General features: G+C 38.2%; 1 protein-coding gene across 6 annotated transcripts in view; it reads right to left on the reverse strand.

Moving 5' to 3' along the window:
* LARGE1 (LARGE xylosyl- and glucuronyltransferase 1) overlaps positions 1-18,556 on the reverse strand; it is a 276,280-nt gene that overhangs the window by 138,700 nt on the left and 119,024 nt on the right. For all 6 annotated transcript variants that reach the window (XM_027657560.1, XM_027657595.1, XM_027657578.1 and 3 more), the window contains one exon: positions 579-880. In XM_027657560.1, the coding sequence (XP_027513361.1) occupies positions 579-880 (302 nt within the window). The remainder of the gene's footprint in view (positions 1-578; positions 881-18,556) is intronic.

Below are 18,556 nucleotides of genomic sequence, written 5' to 3' on the forward strand. Positions count from 1 at the left end.
CACTCCAAAACCTTCTTAGGAGATCTCCTGTTCCCTGCAGCCAATCACACTGTGCACAGCTCATGCAAAGCAGGTGGTCTCACAGTAACACCCAGATACGCTCCTGAAAGTGAGTCAAAAGCACAGGCTGGCTCCATAAGCCACAATTTAATTAATTGTAAACCCCGAACTGTTCCAGTACAGAGACACAAACAAAGGAATAAGGTTTTTCTAAGCACCGTGGAGCTTTCATTTAACTTAAAAACACATGGGGTCAGTTTGCCACAGGTCTTTATCAGTGCAGCTTTACAGACTGGAACAAGGCTTTGATTTTTATACCAGGTTTGGGGACACAAGAATGAAAATGACAAAAAACTGGGATGAAATAATAATTCAGAAGATATTCCCATGATTAAATGTTTTAAAGTTTAAAAGAAAAAGAATAACAAAAATTATCTAAAACGTTGCAGTCAGTAAATCTTTAAGAGGCTGGTTTCCGCGAATAAAGTTTCAGGGTGAAGGAGATGGAGATCTGCAGTGTCCTTAACAGATTATATCTATCAAGATTTGTTTCTGGCAAGTTCCTTCTGTTTATTTACCTCACACTTTTCCACTGCTGGTTGCTGCCCACACTCAGAGCTGTTCCCTGCCACAATGCCAGCCCGCAGGCTCTCGCTGTCACCTGTCCCCTCTTCCATGGAGTAGGTTTTGGAGTGATTGCCATGGTGGTGAGAGGGGCTGCGACTCTGTGCCAGGCTGAGCTGCTTGCGCAGCACGCGGTTCTCCTCCTCCACCTCCCGCATGCGGACTTCCAAGCTCTCGCGCTCCCGCTGGCTCGACGCTGTGTACCGAGGACTGTGGGGCTGGGATTCAAGTGGAGACAGCGACACTGGCTTCCCATCTGCAAGAGAAGGAAACAAACCCCTTCTGTCAGAATACACTTGAAGTTGCGTTTTCCTTTTATGCCGGCGTCGTGAGGCAGGGATGTCACTTGTCACTTCAAGGCAATGCTTAAGTGAGTGGTAAACTTGGACAAATGCTAAAGCTCTATGAGCTACAGGTCCTACTAATTTTAAAACCACAGTAAAAGATAAGCATGTGTTTCATTTGTTCTGCATAGGGCTGCCTGCCAGTCTCTAGTCTGGGAAGACAGTCAAGAACATGAGGATTTAATTCAAAGACAATTAATATACAGTTAAATATATTTTAGAAATGTATGCAAGATGAAATAATTTTCCTATTCCCCATTTCCTCCACAGTCAAATGACAGAATTTTGGCAACCATTTTCTGCCAAACAGCAGCCCCAGCTGATTCACATGTGAGGAGCAGATGGGTTTTATTCAGCAACATGGTATTATGTGCTTGTTGAGAAATAAGAGGTTCAGAAGGACAGAAATGTTGAATACACATGTGGGTCAAATTCTGGAAAGAATTTTGGCTGAAAAAGACACAAGGGAATTTTGAAAAAAGTAAAATGGTTCAATTCAACACCTTCAATTAAAAAGCTGTAATCCAGAAATATGAAATTGGTGTTTTCTTTATTCAAATAAGCATTGAAAATGAGCTAAAGTATAATAAAGAGAAGGTATCTGAAACTAGGGTCCATAAATAAAGCAATACATTCTACCATCACTTCGCAGTACATTTCTGCTACCAAATTTCAAAAGAGCAAATAGGGATGCAGCTGATGTGTTCTCATATAACTTTAATAAAGATATAACTACCTACACACAGAGTACAAATGTTTGAAAATGTGTAGAAAACTCTCACGCTAAATCACTGTTCAGAAATGTTCGATTGAAATAAAATTGAAACAAAAGACAATGAGAGTTATCCACAGTGTCATAATTAGCAAGATGTTCCTTTTCAGTGAAGATATGTGAGTATCTTATAATAAGGTATTTCTCTGATACAACTTTCTACTTGCACATATTAAATAATAGAATCGTGGAACTGTTAAGGTTGGAAAAGCTTTCTAAGAGTATTGAGTCCAACTCTCAACCCAGCATCATGTGCCACATCCACATGTTTCCAGGGATTGTGATTTCACCACTTCCCTGGACTGCCTATTCCAACATCTGACCACCTTTTCCACTAAGTCATTTTTCCAAGTATCCAATCTAAATCTCCCATGGCACAACTTAAGCCATTTCATGTCATTGTTACCTGAGAAAAAAGACTGACCCCCAACTGGCTACAACCTCCTTTTAGGTTGTTGTAGAGAACAATAAGGTCTCCCCTGAGCCTCCATTTCTCCATGCTAAACAACTCCAGTTCCCTCAGCTGTTCCTCATAGGACTTGTGCTCTAGACCCTTCACCAGCTTTGTTGCTCCTCTCTGGACTCGCTCCAACACCTCAGTGCCCAGAAATGAACACAGGATTCAAGGTGTGGCCTCACCAGGGCCGAGTACAGGGGAGTGTTTGCTATTTAATAGTTTTTCCAATGCAGAATCTCTTTGGTTTTATCAAGTGAACACCAGCTTGAGTGGTTTACAAGATGGAAATCATGCAGTTATTGTTTAGAAGTTCCTCCTAACGAGTACATTTCTCACCTGCCAAGTCCAAACTATCTCCCTGCTATAAAGACCTACTCATTGCTTGTTCTCTTCTATTATTTCACATTTACATGAACAGTGAGCAGTCCTCTAAACTGAGTTCATGAAAAGAAAAATGGTTATAGAAATCAAAATCTCAATTCTAATTTACATTGCAGAATTATACAGGTATACACGCTTCCTCTTATGTATATAAATCACCATCCTGGTTTTTATACGTAATTTGGATAGAATATCTTGCATTTTCTAGCAGACAGTCTCCTGCAAAATTTTTCTAATTTATTATTTTTACCATTAGCAAAGCTTATGGATAAATCTGAGCTTGAAAAGTGTCTCAAGACAGATTCTGAAGTTTGACCACTGTTTTTGAAATCTGAATGCTCCAGCAAATAATTATTAAAAATTAAATGAGATATTTGAAAAGCCTGAAAATAATAGGTGCAACAAGAGAGAAATGTCAACATAAAGGACAGAGCCATGCTACAATTAGACATGCAATAGAATACTGAGTTATCTTTCTCCATCCAGCTTGGAAGGCATGGAACTGAAGTTGGAAGACTAAAACTCATTTGGGTGTGATTACATTGCATTCCTATTAGTGGACAGCAAGAGTGTATTGTGTAGACACTCTCAGATAAAAACAGCACCTCTACTCACCCATACAACAACTAATGTGTTATCATCAGATACACTATTATAATGTAAATGTAGCCAAAGACTTCACTGGCAATCATAACTCCCCCTCAGTGAATATCCAGAGTGGCACAGATGTTCCTTATCTCTTCCTATCCTTGCCACTGAATTCTGCTTCCTTCTCAAATAATTACCACAGAAGGTAGCAAGGCATGGAAGTAAATCTCTGGATGACATTCATCAAGTTTTCAAAGCATGGAAAAAATTTAAACGTCTCTTTAGCTATTCTACAGACATAAATCAATAGGTCACAAATGTTACTTTGCCAAAATTAAAACTTTATACGTTTTCTGTCTTTTAAAAAGGATACAATTTTGTACATCTGAACAACTGCGGGTATATTTATCAGGAAAGCCGAACTGTTTATAGACAATATTTAGAAGAAACAGCATAGTCTGAGAAAGGAACTGAAAGAAAGTATTACCTCACTACCTCAGACTGGAAGTTGCAGCAGTTAATGAGACCAGCTCAGTGTTTATGCAGCCTTAGCTTTAAATGCCAGTAAACTCCAGTACTGTTTTCTCAGTAGTAAATATTTCTGCCAGTATGTAAAAGGCAGTAAGGAAATCCTGTCAGGAATTGAACAACTAGTTAACTTCTTGATTTGAAATATACAACTAGTTGAAATGTATTGATTTGTTATAGAAATTATCCATGTTACAAGGTGCTAAATCCAAGATATTTTCTGGAATGATCTCTTCAGGCTTCATACAGTTGGACAAGTAATGTTTTGTTAGTAACATTGTTCACTATTCTCACGTGTATCTTGATGTATTTGGTATATTCCTACATCCCAATTCTGTGCTGCAAATAATAATGTGACAGTTCCAGGACCCATCTGAAAGAACATTATAAAACCAAAGGTAAACAGAGTTTGATCTTAAGACTCATAAATACAATTTTTTTTTTTTCATAAATTCTGAGATTGTGTAACTCAAAATTTTTGTACATCTGAGGCTGGCAAGGCTGGGGGCAACATACTATTTGATTTAGTTCTCTTACCATACTGGACATGTAAAGATATTTTTACTTCAGTGAATATACAGACAGGGCAAAATGCCTCTTGGGATCTATTGTCTAGTAGGTAAACAGCAACACATGCTACCCTGGTTTTCTTCCTACCAGTTTCCAAGGTAATGCAAAGACTGTTGTGTTTCATCCCATCTTTGAAGAAGGAATAAGTGGGCTAATGTTAGGGACCACTCATATTTGATGGACTCTGGTAGAAGAGTTAAACTGATTACACTGTACTTGAATTTTATAGTTTACAGTAACTGGCAGACTGTTCTGAGCTGATGTCTAGACACTTTTTATCTCATCTAAATCAAAATAAAATAGCACAACACATAATGAGGTCTGTGCGACTTTGGGACTCAAGATTTCCCATGGAACACTATAAGGAACATTGCTCTGCTCTGAAGCAAGTAGTTCACTTTTGAATGGTGCAATAAATAATAATAAAGCTATTATTTTTCATTCTTTATTTGGGTTACAGCTCTATTTTTGGACCTTGGCAGTTTCAGATTTTTTTTCTGTGTCAAGCCTTTTACTTCAGATTTTTTGTGCTAATACAACTGCACCTAAAAAGACCTACAAAATTCCACTGTCCACAGAACAAAACCCAAACACAAACCTGAACAATTATTTCATGGTTGACAGCAATCAGTAACTTATCATCACACTAGGTTCAACAATTCAGAAAACTTGACAATACGTAAATTATGAATTATATGGATTATTGAATGCTTCTCTATATAAGGAGTCACCTGCATTTCAGGCAACAGATTGTATTAACACTTACTTAAGCAGAGTGTCTTAGGACACTGGATGAATTAAAGCCTTCAGAAAGCAATCCAGCATAGTTTATTTGAAAGGATAGAGACTGAAGCAATGGAATTTTCTTTCTTGCATACAAAACCTAAAGGATAAGCATTATAAGCAAGTTTCTTTTTTTCTAGTTATCAAACTGGAGAGGTGATAGTCCTGAAAAGGACCCACTGGCATTGGAAGCTTGCTGGGGAAAAAGCCACAGAGAAAACAGAGCTTATCCAAAGGTTAACTGGATAAGGAGGAAAGAAGCATAGGAAAGAAAAATTTGCTCTGATTCAGAGAAGAATAGTGCAGAAGAAGGAATCCTGAGTTTCTCACATGAATCTGAACTAAAATGCTTAAAATTGTGTAGGAAATATTTGAGACACATAGATTTATGTAGCATACTTTGAGTGGGTTTTTTTAAATTTTTTGCATTTTTTATGCTATCAAGCCAAACTACTTGGTTTTTTGCCATCTTTACAAGGTCTAGAGGTTTTCTCTGTGTTTTAGCTATTATTCATCCCCTGCTTAATAGTGTGTAATGCTTTTATAATGAATTAAGTCATGGCAGTGAACTCTAGGCTGCCTCTTAGACAAGAGGAAGTTATGCTGCCCACAGACAGTGTTTCAGTCTGTCTGACTAGAGATACAAGAAAATGCCATTCCTTCATTTCACATTTGTTCACATTTGAGAATTCACATTATCTGTGCACACTTTGAGGACTAACAGTGTAACAATTTTAACCAAAAGTCAGTATTTTACAGAAAGAAGTGAGGTAGCAGGCAACCACTCTCATGATTTCCCCCCCGTTAAGGCCATGAGCCTGGTGTAAGCAGATAAATTATCCCTTTTATTTTGGAGATCTAGCTCAGCTTTAATCATCTAACACCTTGCACTTCTGCTCAGCTGGATGCTCTGGTAGGTAGTGGCTATACTGGTAGCAATGAATGAAGTCTTCTGCTAACAGTTTGATACTTTTAGATATATGGCTCCACAAGTAGGTGCTAAGGCATCCCAAAGTCCCTACTCTCACACTCACCAAGACATTATTTTCTCCAACAACTTTTTGTGAAACACTGCAGTGTAATCTCAGCCAGAAGCAGAAAACCTTGCCCAAACAACCATCTTAACAGTGGAATATAGTCCAAGAAATTTACTTCAGGTCTGTGAACATGGAACTTCTTCATTCTAACACTACATAAGGTAATTATTTGCTTATTCTTTTCAGGTGTCAGAGATAGATAGTTATAACAGTGAAAGAACATTGAAGACTGATGTTCACTAGACAGAGACAGCACAAAAAATAAAAGCTAAGCCTTTCCATGCAGCCCAAACAAGTTTCCTCAGCTCTGACAGAAAAGCTGCTCTCATCAGTATCAAGCACAAACCCTTCTCATATATGGACAACATATTTGTTAAATTACATGTTATTTGGTAGGAGATCCTGTTTTCACAGGACATGCCAATCAACTACCAGCCTTGGACTTAGGCAATAGTAATTGCACTTAGGAGCTTCAGCATGTCCTTTAAGTACTAAATTTGCCTTCACTTCCACTGCTGTTAATGGTACTTAAGAACACATTAACATGTTTTATTGAACCCAAACCTGAACCATTCAATTCCACTGTAGGACAGCCTTACTTAAAGAATCACATTATTGCCTGCTGCTCATATGCAGAGATAACCTTCTCACTGTCCTTTCCTTGAACAAAATAGCCCTCTACAATCAGTGGATTCAGCAATTAAACCAATCATACACAAAAAACCTAAAACCACAGAACACCAGAACTGCAAAATGCATCGGGTTTGTGTGGCCAGCTTTTGGCAGCGGAGCGGCTCCAGGGGTGTCTTCTGTGTGAGGCTGCTGTAAGCTTTCCCCTTGGCCTAGAGAGCCAATGCCAGATGGCTCCAAGACAGATTCTGGCCAAGGCTGAGCCCATCAGCAATGGTGGACACGTTTGGGATAACAGAATAAAGAAGGGGAAAGAAGTTACTACATAACAGCCATTACAGCCAGAGAGGAGAGGGGTGAGAATACACGAGAGGAACAATTTTGCAAGCACCAAGGTCAGTGGAGAAGGAAGGGGAGGAGGTGCTCCAGGCGCCAGAGCTGAGATTCCCCTACAGCCTATGGTGAAGACCATGGTGAGACAGCTGTGCCCCTGCAGCCCATGGGGTACCATGGTGGAGTAGAGCTCCCCCTGCAGCCCCTGGAGGACTTTACACCACAGCAGGTGTTTGCCCAAGGGAGGCTGTGACCCGATGGGGAAGCCCACACTGGAGTAGGTTTCCTGGTAGGATTTGTGATCCCTGTGTAGGGGTCCCACAGTGGAGCAGTCTCTTCCCGAAGGACTGCACCCCATAGGAGGGACACATGCTAGAGCAATCTGTGAAGAACTGTAGCCACGGAGAAGCTCGTGGAGGACAGTCTCCTGTGGGAGGGACACCATGCTGGAGCAGGGGAAGAGTGAGAGGAAGAAGGAGCCGCAGAGGCAACATATGATAAACTGACCAGAACCCCATTCCCCATCCCCCTGCACCATTATGAGGGAGAAGGGAGAGAAAATTGGGAGGGAAGTTCAGCTGGGAAGAAGTAAGGGGTGGGGTGGAAAACAGAGTGTTTTTTCTGGATTTGGTTTTATTTCCCATAAGCCAACTCTGTGATTTGATTTGTAATAAATTAAGTTAATTTTCCTGAGTCTGTTTTGCCTGTGACAGTAATTGGTGAGTGACCTCCTTCTGTTCTTGTCTTGACCCATGAGCTTTTCATTATATTTTCTCTCCCCTGTGCAGCTGAGGAGGGAAAATGATAGAGCAGCTTTAGTGGGCACTTGGTGTCCAGCCAGGGTCAACTGGCCACTGAAGTCTAACACTTAGAAGTTTAGAAATGTGAGAATGATGATCTCCTGTTCAACCTTTGCTGTCATTCCCTTGTGCCTGATGACAGGATCATTAATTGCATGATCACCACTTTATTTCCAAAGAATATTGGCATCACTCTGTGCAGTGGATGAATGGTGCTCACAGCTATCCAGCAGATTGTTTCAGCTCATCATTCTGCTTATGACCACACATACATACCCTGCAATGAAAACAAGACTTATTTATTCCCTCACTGGCCTATGATGTTCATTACTGTAATACTTCAATGCAGCACAGGGATGACTGACTTATTTTTTTAAATTATTTAAGGGAAAGGTGGTACTATCAGTCTCTCTTTACAGTCAGACAAAGCAGTTTTGGAGTCGTTAACACTCACAGATTATACCAGTTTTGGATGCACAATTGAGATGGTTCTGATACAGTTTTTCAACAAATAATCACCTTGTCTTCCACTACATTTGTTCAGAGGACAGACCTCATCATCTGCATATGTAACAGTAATGCAAGAGCCTGCAAGCTGGAAACCCAGAAAATGTGAGGAAAAGTAGTTAGCAGTCACTTGCAATAGCTTTGTTTTATGAACATCATGTAATAAACTCAGTAGTAGAGACAGAAACAATTTTTCAGGGCAAATTCGACTTTATAAACTACAAAGTTGTCTATTTTCTCTCTACACTCCCCTGCCTTGTTCATGACATGATTTCTAGTCTCTTGAATTAAGTAAATGGAGTGGTTCAAGAACCACTCTCACTGAATTGCTGCATTTGCTCTTCACACAAAATAAGGAAGGGGTTGTGTCTCGGAAAGGGTCATCACACTGCATGGCTGCAGAGAGCTGTTTATGTGTTGGTTGAGTGAATACAATACTTCTAATACGGATAATAAGGATGGTAAGCAGTGAAAGACTATAGGTAAAGAGAAAGCATGTAGCAACAGAATGCAGGAAGAAACAGGGAAAGAAAATCTAAACATATATCTTTCTTGAATTTGGATGTGGTTCTTCTTAATAGTTTGCTTTTCCAAAAGAAATATTATCTCATTAGCCAGTTATGAATGTTAGCTTATTAGCATACTTAAAACAAGAGCCCATAAGTCTTAAATTATTTGCTCATTTCCTTGTCTCGAATACAATGACTTTTTTTTGTTCTTTTTTTCATTCTTCCTTTCCCTGTTTTGCATTGCCTTGGCAATATATATGCCTCTCCAAGAAAAGGACTAAAAATAACATTTCTTTCCTTTCCACTGGGAGCGGAGATGTAAGAAAATAATATCTTATCAGTAAGCACTGAGGGAAAATAAGATTTTATCAGGGACTTGGCTTGACGAAGATAACATGTTATCAAGAGGGGAATTTGGCAAAGATAACACGTTATCAATATCAGGAGTAAAGCTTGGGGAAAATAATGTCTTAATACCTATTAGATTCTAAATAAGCCATCTGTGCTCTTGACGAATTGTTATTTTCTCCAAGTCCCATTCCTGTAAAGATGTTGATTTTTTGGCAAACCACTTCTTTAGCAGTTGGGAAGCGGGGGAGAACGAGGAGAAAAGGAAGCTCCTTCTCCACAAAGCTAGAGGGATATTCTCTTTCTTTTCAAAAGCTTTGCATGCAGGTGAAGATTGCCAATGTGTCAGCTTGGAAGACTCACATGTTTAGATACTGAGTGGGTATTGCAGGGAAAACTCCTACAATGCTTGGCAAGTACACTGCAGAGAATCCTGTAACAGGAGAAGAGAGTCAATGTCCCTTCTGTCCTTTGACCACACTACACAGGCTCTGAGGTGTTGCCTATAGGATTTTTGGCAAAAACACTTATCTACAGAAGCGATGACTAGCCATCACGTAGCAATGACTTTTTGCCATTAACAACCTCATCACAATTAGCAGTATTCACTTGGGGCACAAATAAATGACCCCTTTTAGATCGGCTGCAGACATAATCACCATTCAGTTAGAGGTTACCATTCCCACAGCTTAAGCTGACCCAAAGGGTCACACAATGCTTCTTATCTCCTGCAGTGCAAAGCATCCATTGCCTCTGCCCTGAAACATTCCCCTCTACCACCCCCACTAAGGGGCTAGAGACAAACCACTGTCTAGTGGGTGCCTGTGCCCTGAAGCTGAAACCTGCAACTCAATTATAAATCTTCACAGTTTCAACCTGGATGAATTTAAATAAATTGTGGCACCTCCTGCAAAATAAGAAATCCAATTCATAGCAGGATGGACTTCTAACTGCCTTAAATGGCAGAATGTGGGTGAATGCCACTGGTTATTCATAGGAATGGGCAAGCAGGGAATAATTAGAAGGGAAGCTATGGAGGGCCTGTAGGAGTGTGATGTGAATAATAAAGCACACTTAGGAAAAGGTATATGAATGATATCTGCAGGGTAAGTATTTGTAGCCAGCTGACTTTCCCTGGTGTACAGTAGGAGTGGGAGGGAAAACAATGGGATTTGTTCATCTAAACATTTCCTATGAAGAAGCAGCACCTCTTTTTTTTTTTTTTTCCATTAACCATTTGGACACCTTACACTCAGATATTTCTCTCTGTTTGGTGTGAGTTTTGTGTTAAGATAACTTCTGAGGCCCTGATATAGCAGAATACATAATCAGCAGCAGGCAGCCATTACAGCTCTCTAAGGTAAAGCATGTGCCCAAATGTGTCCCTGCAGCTGTACACAGTACTGTGACTATCATTCATGTCAGTGGGATGTAAAAGACTAGAACTATTCTGTGTTGGCTCCTGCTCACAGGAAGAGATAGGAAGGTAAAAAGTCTAAACCACAGCATTTTACAGTGATTTTTTAAAAGTACTGAGAGTACAAGAAGTAAATATCTATAAGCTCAGAAAAGATTATAAAAATACCTCCAGGTTTCTTCAACTGCCACAGTAACCGCAAGCAAGAGACAAGCATGCTCAATCAAAGCCTAGTAGTAGTTAATTCAGAGTCTGTTGCTGATGATTAGCCTCAGCTGCTCATCAATAGAGACTCCAGCTGATAATTATTAAGTTAAACTTCTGAGCAGTATTTGCATATGTAAAGCACGCTTTCCCTGCTGAAGCAACAATGGATGCTATAATGCATTTCCTGATTGTACAGCTCTTGGATTTGGGGAACCTGGGCAAGAGAGTCTGCTTTGCATATCCTTCCTTAGCCTCATCAGACCAACCATTCAGAAGATATGCACTTGCACATACTGACATTTACAAGCTACAGCAAAAAACATTCTTAACCCTGCATAAGAGGAAAAATGCAACCATTCATTTTAACCAGAATATCTCTAATAAAAATAATATAACACACACTTTTGCATATTCCTCTAAGTATTTACCTAAGCTTCCTTAAACCTAAAAACTGAGCAACAACTGGTCTGTGACAAGGCAGCCTGGTCACCTTAAAAAACCTGCAGAAATTCTAGTGGGCAGATTTGGTCCATTAGTTCCTAGTGACCTCCAGATGTGGAGGAAAATTGAATATCATTATGTGATTCTTGGTTTAGCTTTTTCTCATCTCACTTTCTCCAGATCAGATTTTCATTTCCTGAATGCTATTCTTGGTCATCAGTAATAGCCATGCCTCCCTGGTTAACTGTAGGGTCAAGAACACAGGTAAACACATGCAATGTATAGACTACATTTATCTGTTAAGTTCTCCATGTTTCCTTAATTACACGACAGACAAGGCACGCTCAGATCTGCTTAATACCCAAGGAGTTCAGAGGCACAGTTGCTTTAGGGATAAGGAAATATGAGAAAGAATTGGGAAGATCTTTATGTAATCCGTAACACAACTACCTGCCTCCTTGTACCTATCATATCACTTTGGTTTAAGAGTCCATCATAGGCTTAGTATTAATGGACTTGAATTTTTTTTTTATCAGACAGCAAAGAATAGTAAAGCAAAAGATCTATTCATTCAATCATTTTAAAAAATGTAAAGCAAAAATAAAGTAAAAGTATGGCTTTAGTTAAACATGGGAGACAGATTAAAAGAGGAAGTTCTAAGGGAATGCAGGTGGTCAGCCTCCATGAAAGCCAGCATTTGGGCTCTTAAAGGAGAGTTTAAAATTTAGCTGTAGCAAAATTTATGTGTGTTGCTGGAAGTCACCTGGTAGCACTGTGACACAGAATCTCAAAAGTTGATTTTCAACATATCTACAGAAATGCTGCAGTATTAGTTCAGGCTGGTTGCTGATGCTGAAACCTGCTCGAAAGCTTGTTATATCCCTTAATCTCCCTTGGCACAGAGATGCCATCAGAGAACCATGCACTGGTATTTTGACTGAGGCTGCTGGGAAAGGAGGTTGTCTGAATACTGACTGAGCATCACGGATTGTTCAAGGATAAATAAGTCAATAAAAAAAAATCCAAATTCTGCACCACACCATTTCTTCCTCAGCAGGAACCAGATCTCTAAAAACATTCAAATCTTACAAAGCTCAAGCCAAAAACAACAGATATGAGCACACATATATAAAGGTAAGTGGCGAAGAACAAATTTTCAAATTAATTATTTTTCTTCCTTCTAAATGTATCTAAAGATTACACATGCAGACAGAAATATTACAAGTTTTAATTCCAAGTTAAATGTTATGAAATAACATCAGTGTTATTTCTCTGATGACATGGCAGCGCAAAAGTTATTAATATCTTTCAGTATTGAGTCTTCTTTTCTCCCCACACATTCTCAGCACTTTTCATTGCTGCACCTGTCATTTCAGCCACTTCAGTCCCAAAGAAAAGTGAAGGGAAAATGCAAATAACTGCATATTCAGAACACATGATGGCTGATCAGTGTTATGACATTTATCTTCACTTATGACAAGAGATAAAATAACTCAGAAGTTAGTTTCCTGTCCTCCTCATGAAGAAAAGTGTCATACCAGATCGTCATGTACTATATACAGCAAAATTTCTAACACGCTTTGCAGAGGAAAAAAAAATCTCAGCAGTGATACAGATGGTAGGTTACATGTCATGGCTATGACATCAGAAATGAAACACACATCACTTTAAAATAGGACTTATAAAAATAAGTCATGATATAAAAAATACCCCTAAACCAGTGCACAAATTAGCTAAAGGCAATTAGTTAGAGTATTTACAAAAGTTATAATTATATTAAACATGAGATGCTCATACAGTTCAGTGGAATTCTAAATTCTCATTTCCCCACATTTTCCAAATAGAAAGCCACAGCTGGCCAACATATTGTGTTTGACAAAATAATACTTTTCTACTTAAAATCTCCAACTCCCATTGTATACACAAGAGGGAGTAAGGAAATAAAAACAAACAAACTAGAAAATGTACGCTTAATTCTCTTGAAATCCCATGGAAATCAACAGTGGTTTCAGCATCAGCTTCATTGTGGCCAGATACTTACCCCAGGGCTAGTCTATTTTTGGTGACTAGACTCCAATGATATGTAATATGGAATCTCTTTTTTGCATTAACTTACTCAAAATTTACTTTTTAAAAAGTATTTAGCTTTAATATATTAGAGATGCTCCTTCTACAAAGATAGAATACATTCATACGGAACTGATATTATACCATATATATTTGATAAATATATCAGGAAGACTGAGATTTAATTTTTATTTGTGACCTAGGTTTCCTAAAAAGCATGAGGAAATTACTTTTCTTTATGATACTCTTGATTTGTTACAGAAGTGAAGACAGCATATCAGAAACATAATCCTGTTTCAAGTAACCCAAAGGCAAAACTCAAGTGACTGATGAAAACAAGCATAGGTCTAATATTTCATATGTCCATGCAAACAGCATGGTGATGGTAGTCATTTTTAGGTTGTTCCTTAAATGTACACAGTGCTGCACTGCTTTAGGTCAGAATGTGGGCCATGTCCCCTGTGCCCCATCACAAACCTGCTGAGCTTCCTGTGAAGCAAGCAAATGAAAATTTTCATTTTTGAGCAGCCAAGTGTATTAAGGTTAAAAATCATAAACTAGGAGCAAGATTTAGATGTTCTGCTTACTAAGGTTTTGTCTAGTAAGAGATGAGGGCTATCTTTGAGACTAATTGACATTTCTGATGTGACACTCAGAAACATCTTAATGTACGTGTAGGATCCTAAATATGAATTCTAAAGAATGTGCCTACTCTTGTGTATGACAAAACTGAGGCTAAGCCTCACTGACATCCTCACTTACTATTCTAAAATAAAGTTGCTTTACTCAGAGCAGCAGTGCTCAATATCCACAGGATCTACATGTATTTCAGTAAAGACTTTCTCTTTTTCTTTCCTCAAATAGATCTCTTGTTTTCTAAGTTCTTATCTCCAGGAATTTCTATCAAAAGTAGAACATACTGTGTGAGACCTCTTTAATAAATACAGGCAATGTGAAGTTTGTAAGGATGCTTTTGTTAGGTAGACTGGGTGCAGGGCCAATGGCTGTAGGCTTTCTACAGTGATGTGAAGTATGAACTAATCCATGTCTATGACAAGTTTTTGTGTTGGAGTAAAAGGAAGATGGAGGCATTTACAAAAATTACTGTATTGTGTTGTGTGTAGAGATCAGTTACAGTCTTACAACTGACCTGTAAATCTATTGATAGATTTTCATTAAAAATATCTATCCAGCTTCCTTTGTTAGTGTAATTATAGATTTATTCATTTCTACCATTTGAAATATCTTTTGTTATCTTAACGTCTAAGCAGAATAGATGGAGACTTGGCCAAAATTGTTTCATAGTAAAAAAATCCAAATCAACATACCTTATGCCTAAAGAACTACCAAATATGGAAAAAACCAATAGATCGACTACATAAAAATAATAATGCTGTAACTGTAGAAGTCCTTTGAAAGGCCAAGCAAAAGAAGAAGCAACAATGGCGGGGGGTGGAAGAAGAGAGAAAAAAGTGGCTTCCATTGTCACCTGCTCCCACCTTGTTCTAGGAAAAGGGAAGGATCTTAATGATTATTTTTAGTTACATATTCCGTATTAATTTGAACTAATCTAGACACAGGAATCAGCTGTTAAGACCTGACATAGTATAAAGCTGAGGAGTGAATGTTCAAGGACATTGCTAATATCAGCCTTCTTTTCCCTCTAAGAACAGCCTACTGCAATACATACCCTTACAGGAAATAAGGAATCATGGACTTCTACCTTTTAAATTATGACCTTCTAACCAGGAAAAACTGAGGCAACCAACAGAATAAGAAAATTTTATCATACTATTACTATCATGTTTACTTTTTAAATTATGCTGCCTTCTGGTCTTAACTATGATTAAAACAGTACATATTGAGTTATACCAGCTCTGACTTCATGCACTCCTCTGAAGAAAATTCCATATTGATAGGATATTTGAATGTGATTTTTTATGTTTTTGAGGGACACTCTGTCCTCTTTTGAACAACTGTAACTTCAGGATCATATTTAAATTTCATACTAGCACCTTATACTAGCAACTTCTACAGAAATGATTTAGTTTCTTATTTGATGAGCACAAACATTTATTGTGAATTCCACCACAGACAATGCTTTTCTTTCTTTTCCTGAATAATCTGACTGAGTCCAATCAACAGGAAAAGTAAAATTCCAGATTTGCCACACAGATCTATTATGTGACAGTCATTAAAATCTTGGGACATTAAGAAGAACATGGGATGTAAGAGTGAGTGAAAAATTTGCTGTCCGTGTTCAGTATTTTCAGTTCTTAAAATTGTATTTAAAGTCTTGCAATAATTTAGATTTACTGGAAAGTCAAATCTTGGAATTACATGAGAAAATATCAGTGCTTTTTACTCAATTCCTTTGCGGTAAAATCTCATTTTCATCCCTGCAGGAGAAAGCTGCAAAAAACCATCACCTGTCGCGATGAAAAGATCAGAAGACAAAGCCCTTAAAAGCTTATAATTTTAGATATAGTAAATTATGCCTTTTGAACACTTTGAACTAGCAACACAAATTTTTTTATTCGAACTGTTCAAATGACTCGTGTTTTACTGTGATGGGTACATTCTGTAACAGCAGACACGTCAGCCAGGGTGGGTAAATGGAAGGACCAGCACCTGTGACAAGTTTGTGACAGCTATGGTGCAGGCACTAATTCAGCCTAAAGACAAGCCAAAATGGTCAGGCCTTTAAAGGAGCCTAAATATCCTGTGCTAATCTTCAGCAGAACTTTCAAGACAACATAATTACACCAGATAAACAAATACACAAAATTAACAAGTATTTCTCATCAATCATTTGAATTATTGAGGTTTTGTTCATTTTTGTTGGAATTATACTTGAAAGAGCTCTGCAAGCAAAGTTTTGTACTGAAAAACACGTAATTTTCACTGATACCTCCCCAGTACACATAATAGGGTTCTCTCTTTCTCCATACTGAGCACTCAAAAGGTGTCCAGATCTCAGGAAAAAATGTCCAAATAAAGGTAAAGTGGTATCATTTCTACTGTCACAGTATAGTGTTTAGAAAGCAGAAGCTTTACTCTGCCAAGCATATAAACCTCCAAATCTGTTAGATATCAATTACTATGTATTTAATTTCACAGCTGTGCCTTTTCCCGTTTTGATTCACTACCACCATCTTTTTCTGCTTCTCTTGTTCAAGCTATTTGGATCTAGTTCATAATCAGGTCTTGATGATCCTTAATGCCTTAATTTCAGAGCCCAGCATTCCCCAATTCTCTTCTTCATTTTGAAATTTGTGCAAATTCAATCTTCATCCTCTGTGTGGCTGTGCAGACTGTAATCCCTCATAATAGGCTGATGCTGATCCTGCTCTATGGATTAACCAGTGTAAAATGCCTATGTAAGGATTTCATACCTTCTAAACTCAGCCCCGAGCAGCCCAGGTATATCTAATCTAACCAACTGGCTTTTATCAGCTGCACACAAGAGATGTGAAAATAAGCTTCATTTCAAGCCTCAATCACATAACTACAACCATGTTATTATTTATTGTATTTAACACAAGGAGCATATGTGACGAATTCTAAGGTACACTCTGCAGTCATACATCACTGGATTTGGTATGGTGTAAGTTTCTTTGAAAATTGTGAAATATCAATATTTTCATGCCTGTTTTTGATTATTTCTGTTAAAAAGAGAGAGGGAAGAAATATTGCTGAACTTCAAGTGCAATTTTCCTGCTTTCTTCTTGTGAAATCTATATTCCCATGCCAGATGGTGTCTGAGTTATCAAAGTTATTACCCTAAACTCAATTAGAGAAGAATGAAAGTAATTAAGTAGGGGATGAAGTGACAGAAGTATTCAAGATATAAAGGACCTAATGTAGGTGAGGACTCTCTAAATTAGATAAAAATTCATCTATAAATGCAGCCTAGGACATAACAGCTTGAACTTTTACTTTCAGATATTCTAAGTTGTGCAAAATTCGGTACTTGCTCAAGTGGGCACAATTCCCAGTGACACAGTGGTCTGTAGAAGGTAGGAGTAATTTTTTTGTTCTGCAGAGTCTATTACTAGACATCACCAAACACACTCTGAGATAGTTATTGCTCAAAATGTTCCTGTACTTGTTGTAGGATGGTTTTTTAGGCTGTTGTGTCACCTCAGGAATGTTTGTTTCCTTTCTTAATCGTGGCTGTTTTGTATTCACCATAGCAAAAACCAATTACAGTAAATACTTTTTACTATAAAACCTGTAAAGTAGACACCACATAGGTGCTGTTTACATTTAGTTTCTTTCACATTTCTTTTTTCTTTCTCTATTTGCTTTTCCTTTGGTGAAGTAAATCTAAACGAGTTGGCACTGAGCTACAGGTATAACCAAGAACTACAGCTACAGGTTTTAAGGTGAAGCAGCCAAGAATCACTTTTTAATCTACTAATGACTGTCTACTTATAAGAGAAATATATAAGAAAACCTAGTGAAAACAAATCTCTTTGGCTTATCAATACTCATTTCTGCATAGCTTCTACTGACAAGAATCATGTTTATGCGTAAAACTGATCAGGATAACTTGTTAGTGTTCTACAGGCTGTTCATTCACTTTAACAGAGAGATATACCCAAATTCTCAAGGTATGCTTAGGTGAAGGATAGTAAGGAAAATACCAGTATGTTCTGAAATGCTCAGAATTGGTGCTGGATGGCTGAAAGAAAAGACATACCACTTTAGAGAACAGGGACGTAGCTTGTGCAAAATCTCTGGCCAGAAAGAGAACAAATTGAATCTTAATAATGCATGCATCTCTTGCACCCCCACATAACATAACATACCGATACCATCCCATCCCATCCCATACCAAAAAGTACAGTGTGGAAAGATTACAAGGTTTTCAAGTATAAGCACTGAGAATTTAGGAAGTAGCAGAAGTACTTCTGCCTTTGTTTGCCTCACGTGTGTACAGGACAAGACAAAGCACAAAGCACTACTGCAAATACTAACATGTCAGATGCAAACACTAGCAATGGTTCCAGTTTGCAGGGGTGATGCCCTGACAATCTGCAGTATGTCATGATACACATAGTTAAGAAAATCCCAAACTCTTTTCCCCACCGCCCTAAGGAAAGGATTATTTTCAATGCAGACCACTTAAATTTTGGGTTTAGTACACTCTTGCAAAGGTTTCAAACTTATGCAGGAAGGAAATGCAGTAGCTGCTTAGAAGAAAGAGT

This window comes from Corapipo altera, unplaced genomic scaffold (assembly GCF_003945725.1).
Source record: "Corapipo altera isolate COAL_440 unplaced genomic scaffold, ASM394572v1 1, whole genome shotgun sequence".
NCBI classification, from domain to species: Eukaryota; Metazoa; Chordata; class Aves; order Passeriformes; family Pipridae; genus Corapipo; species Corapipo altera.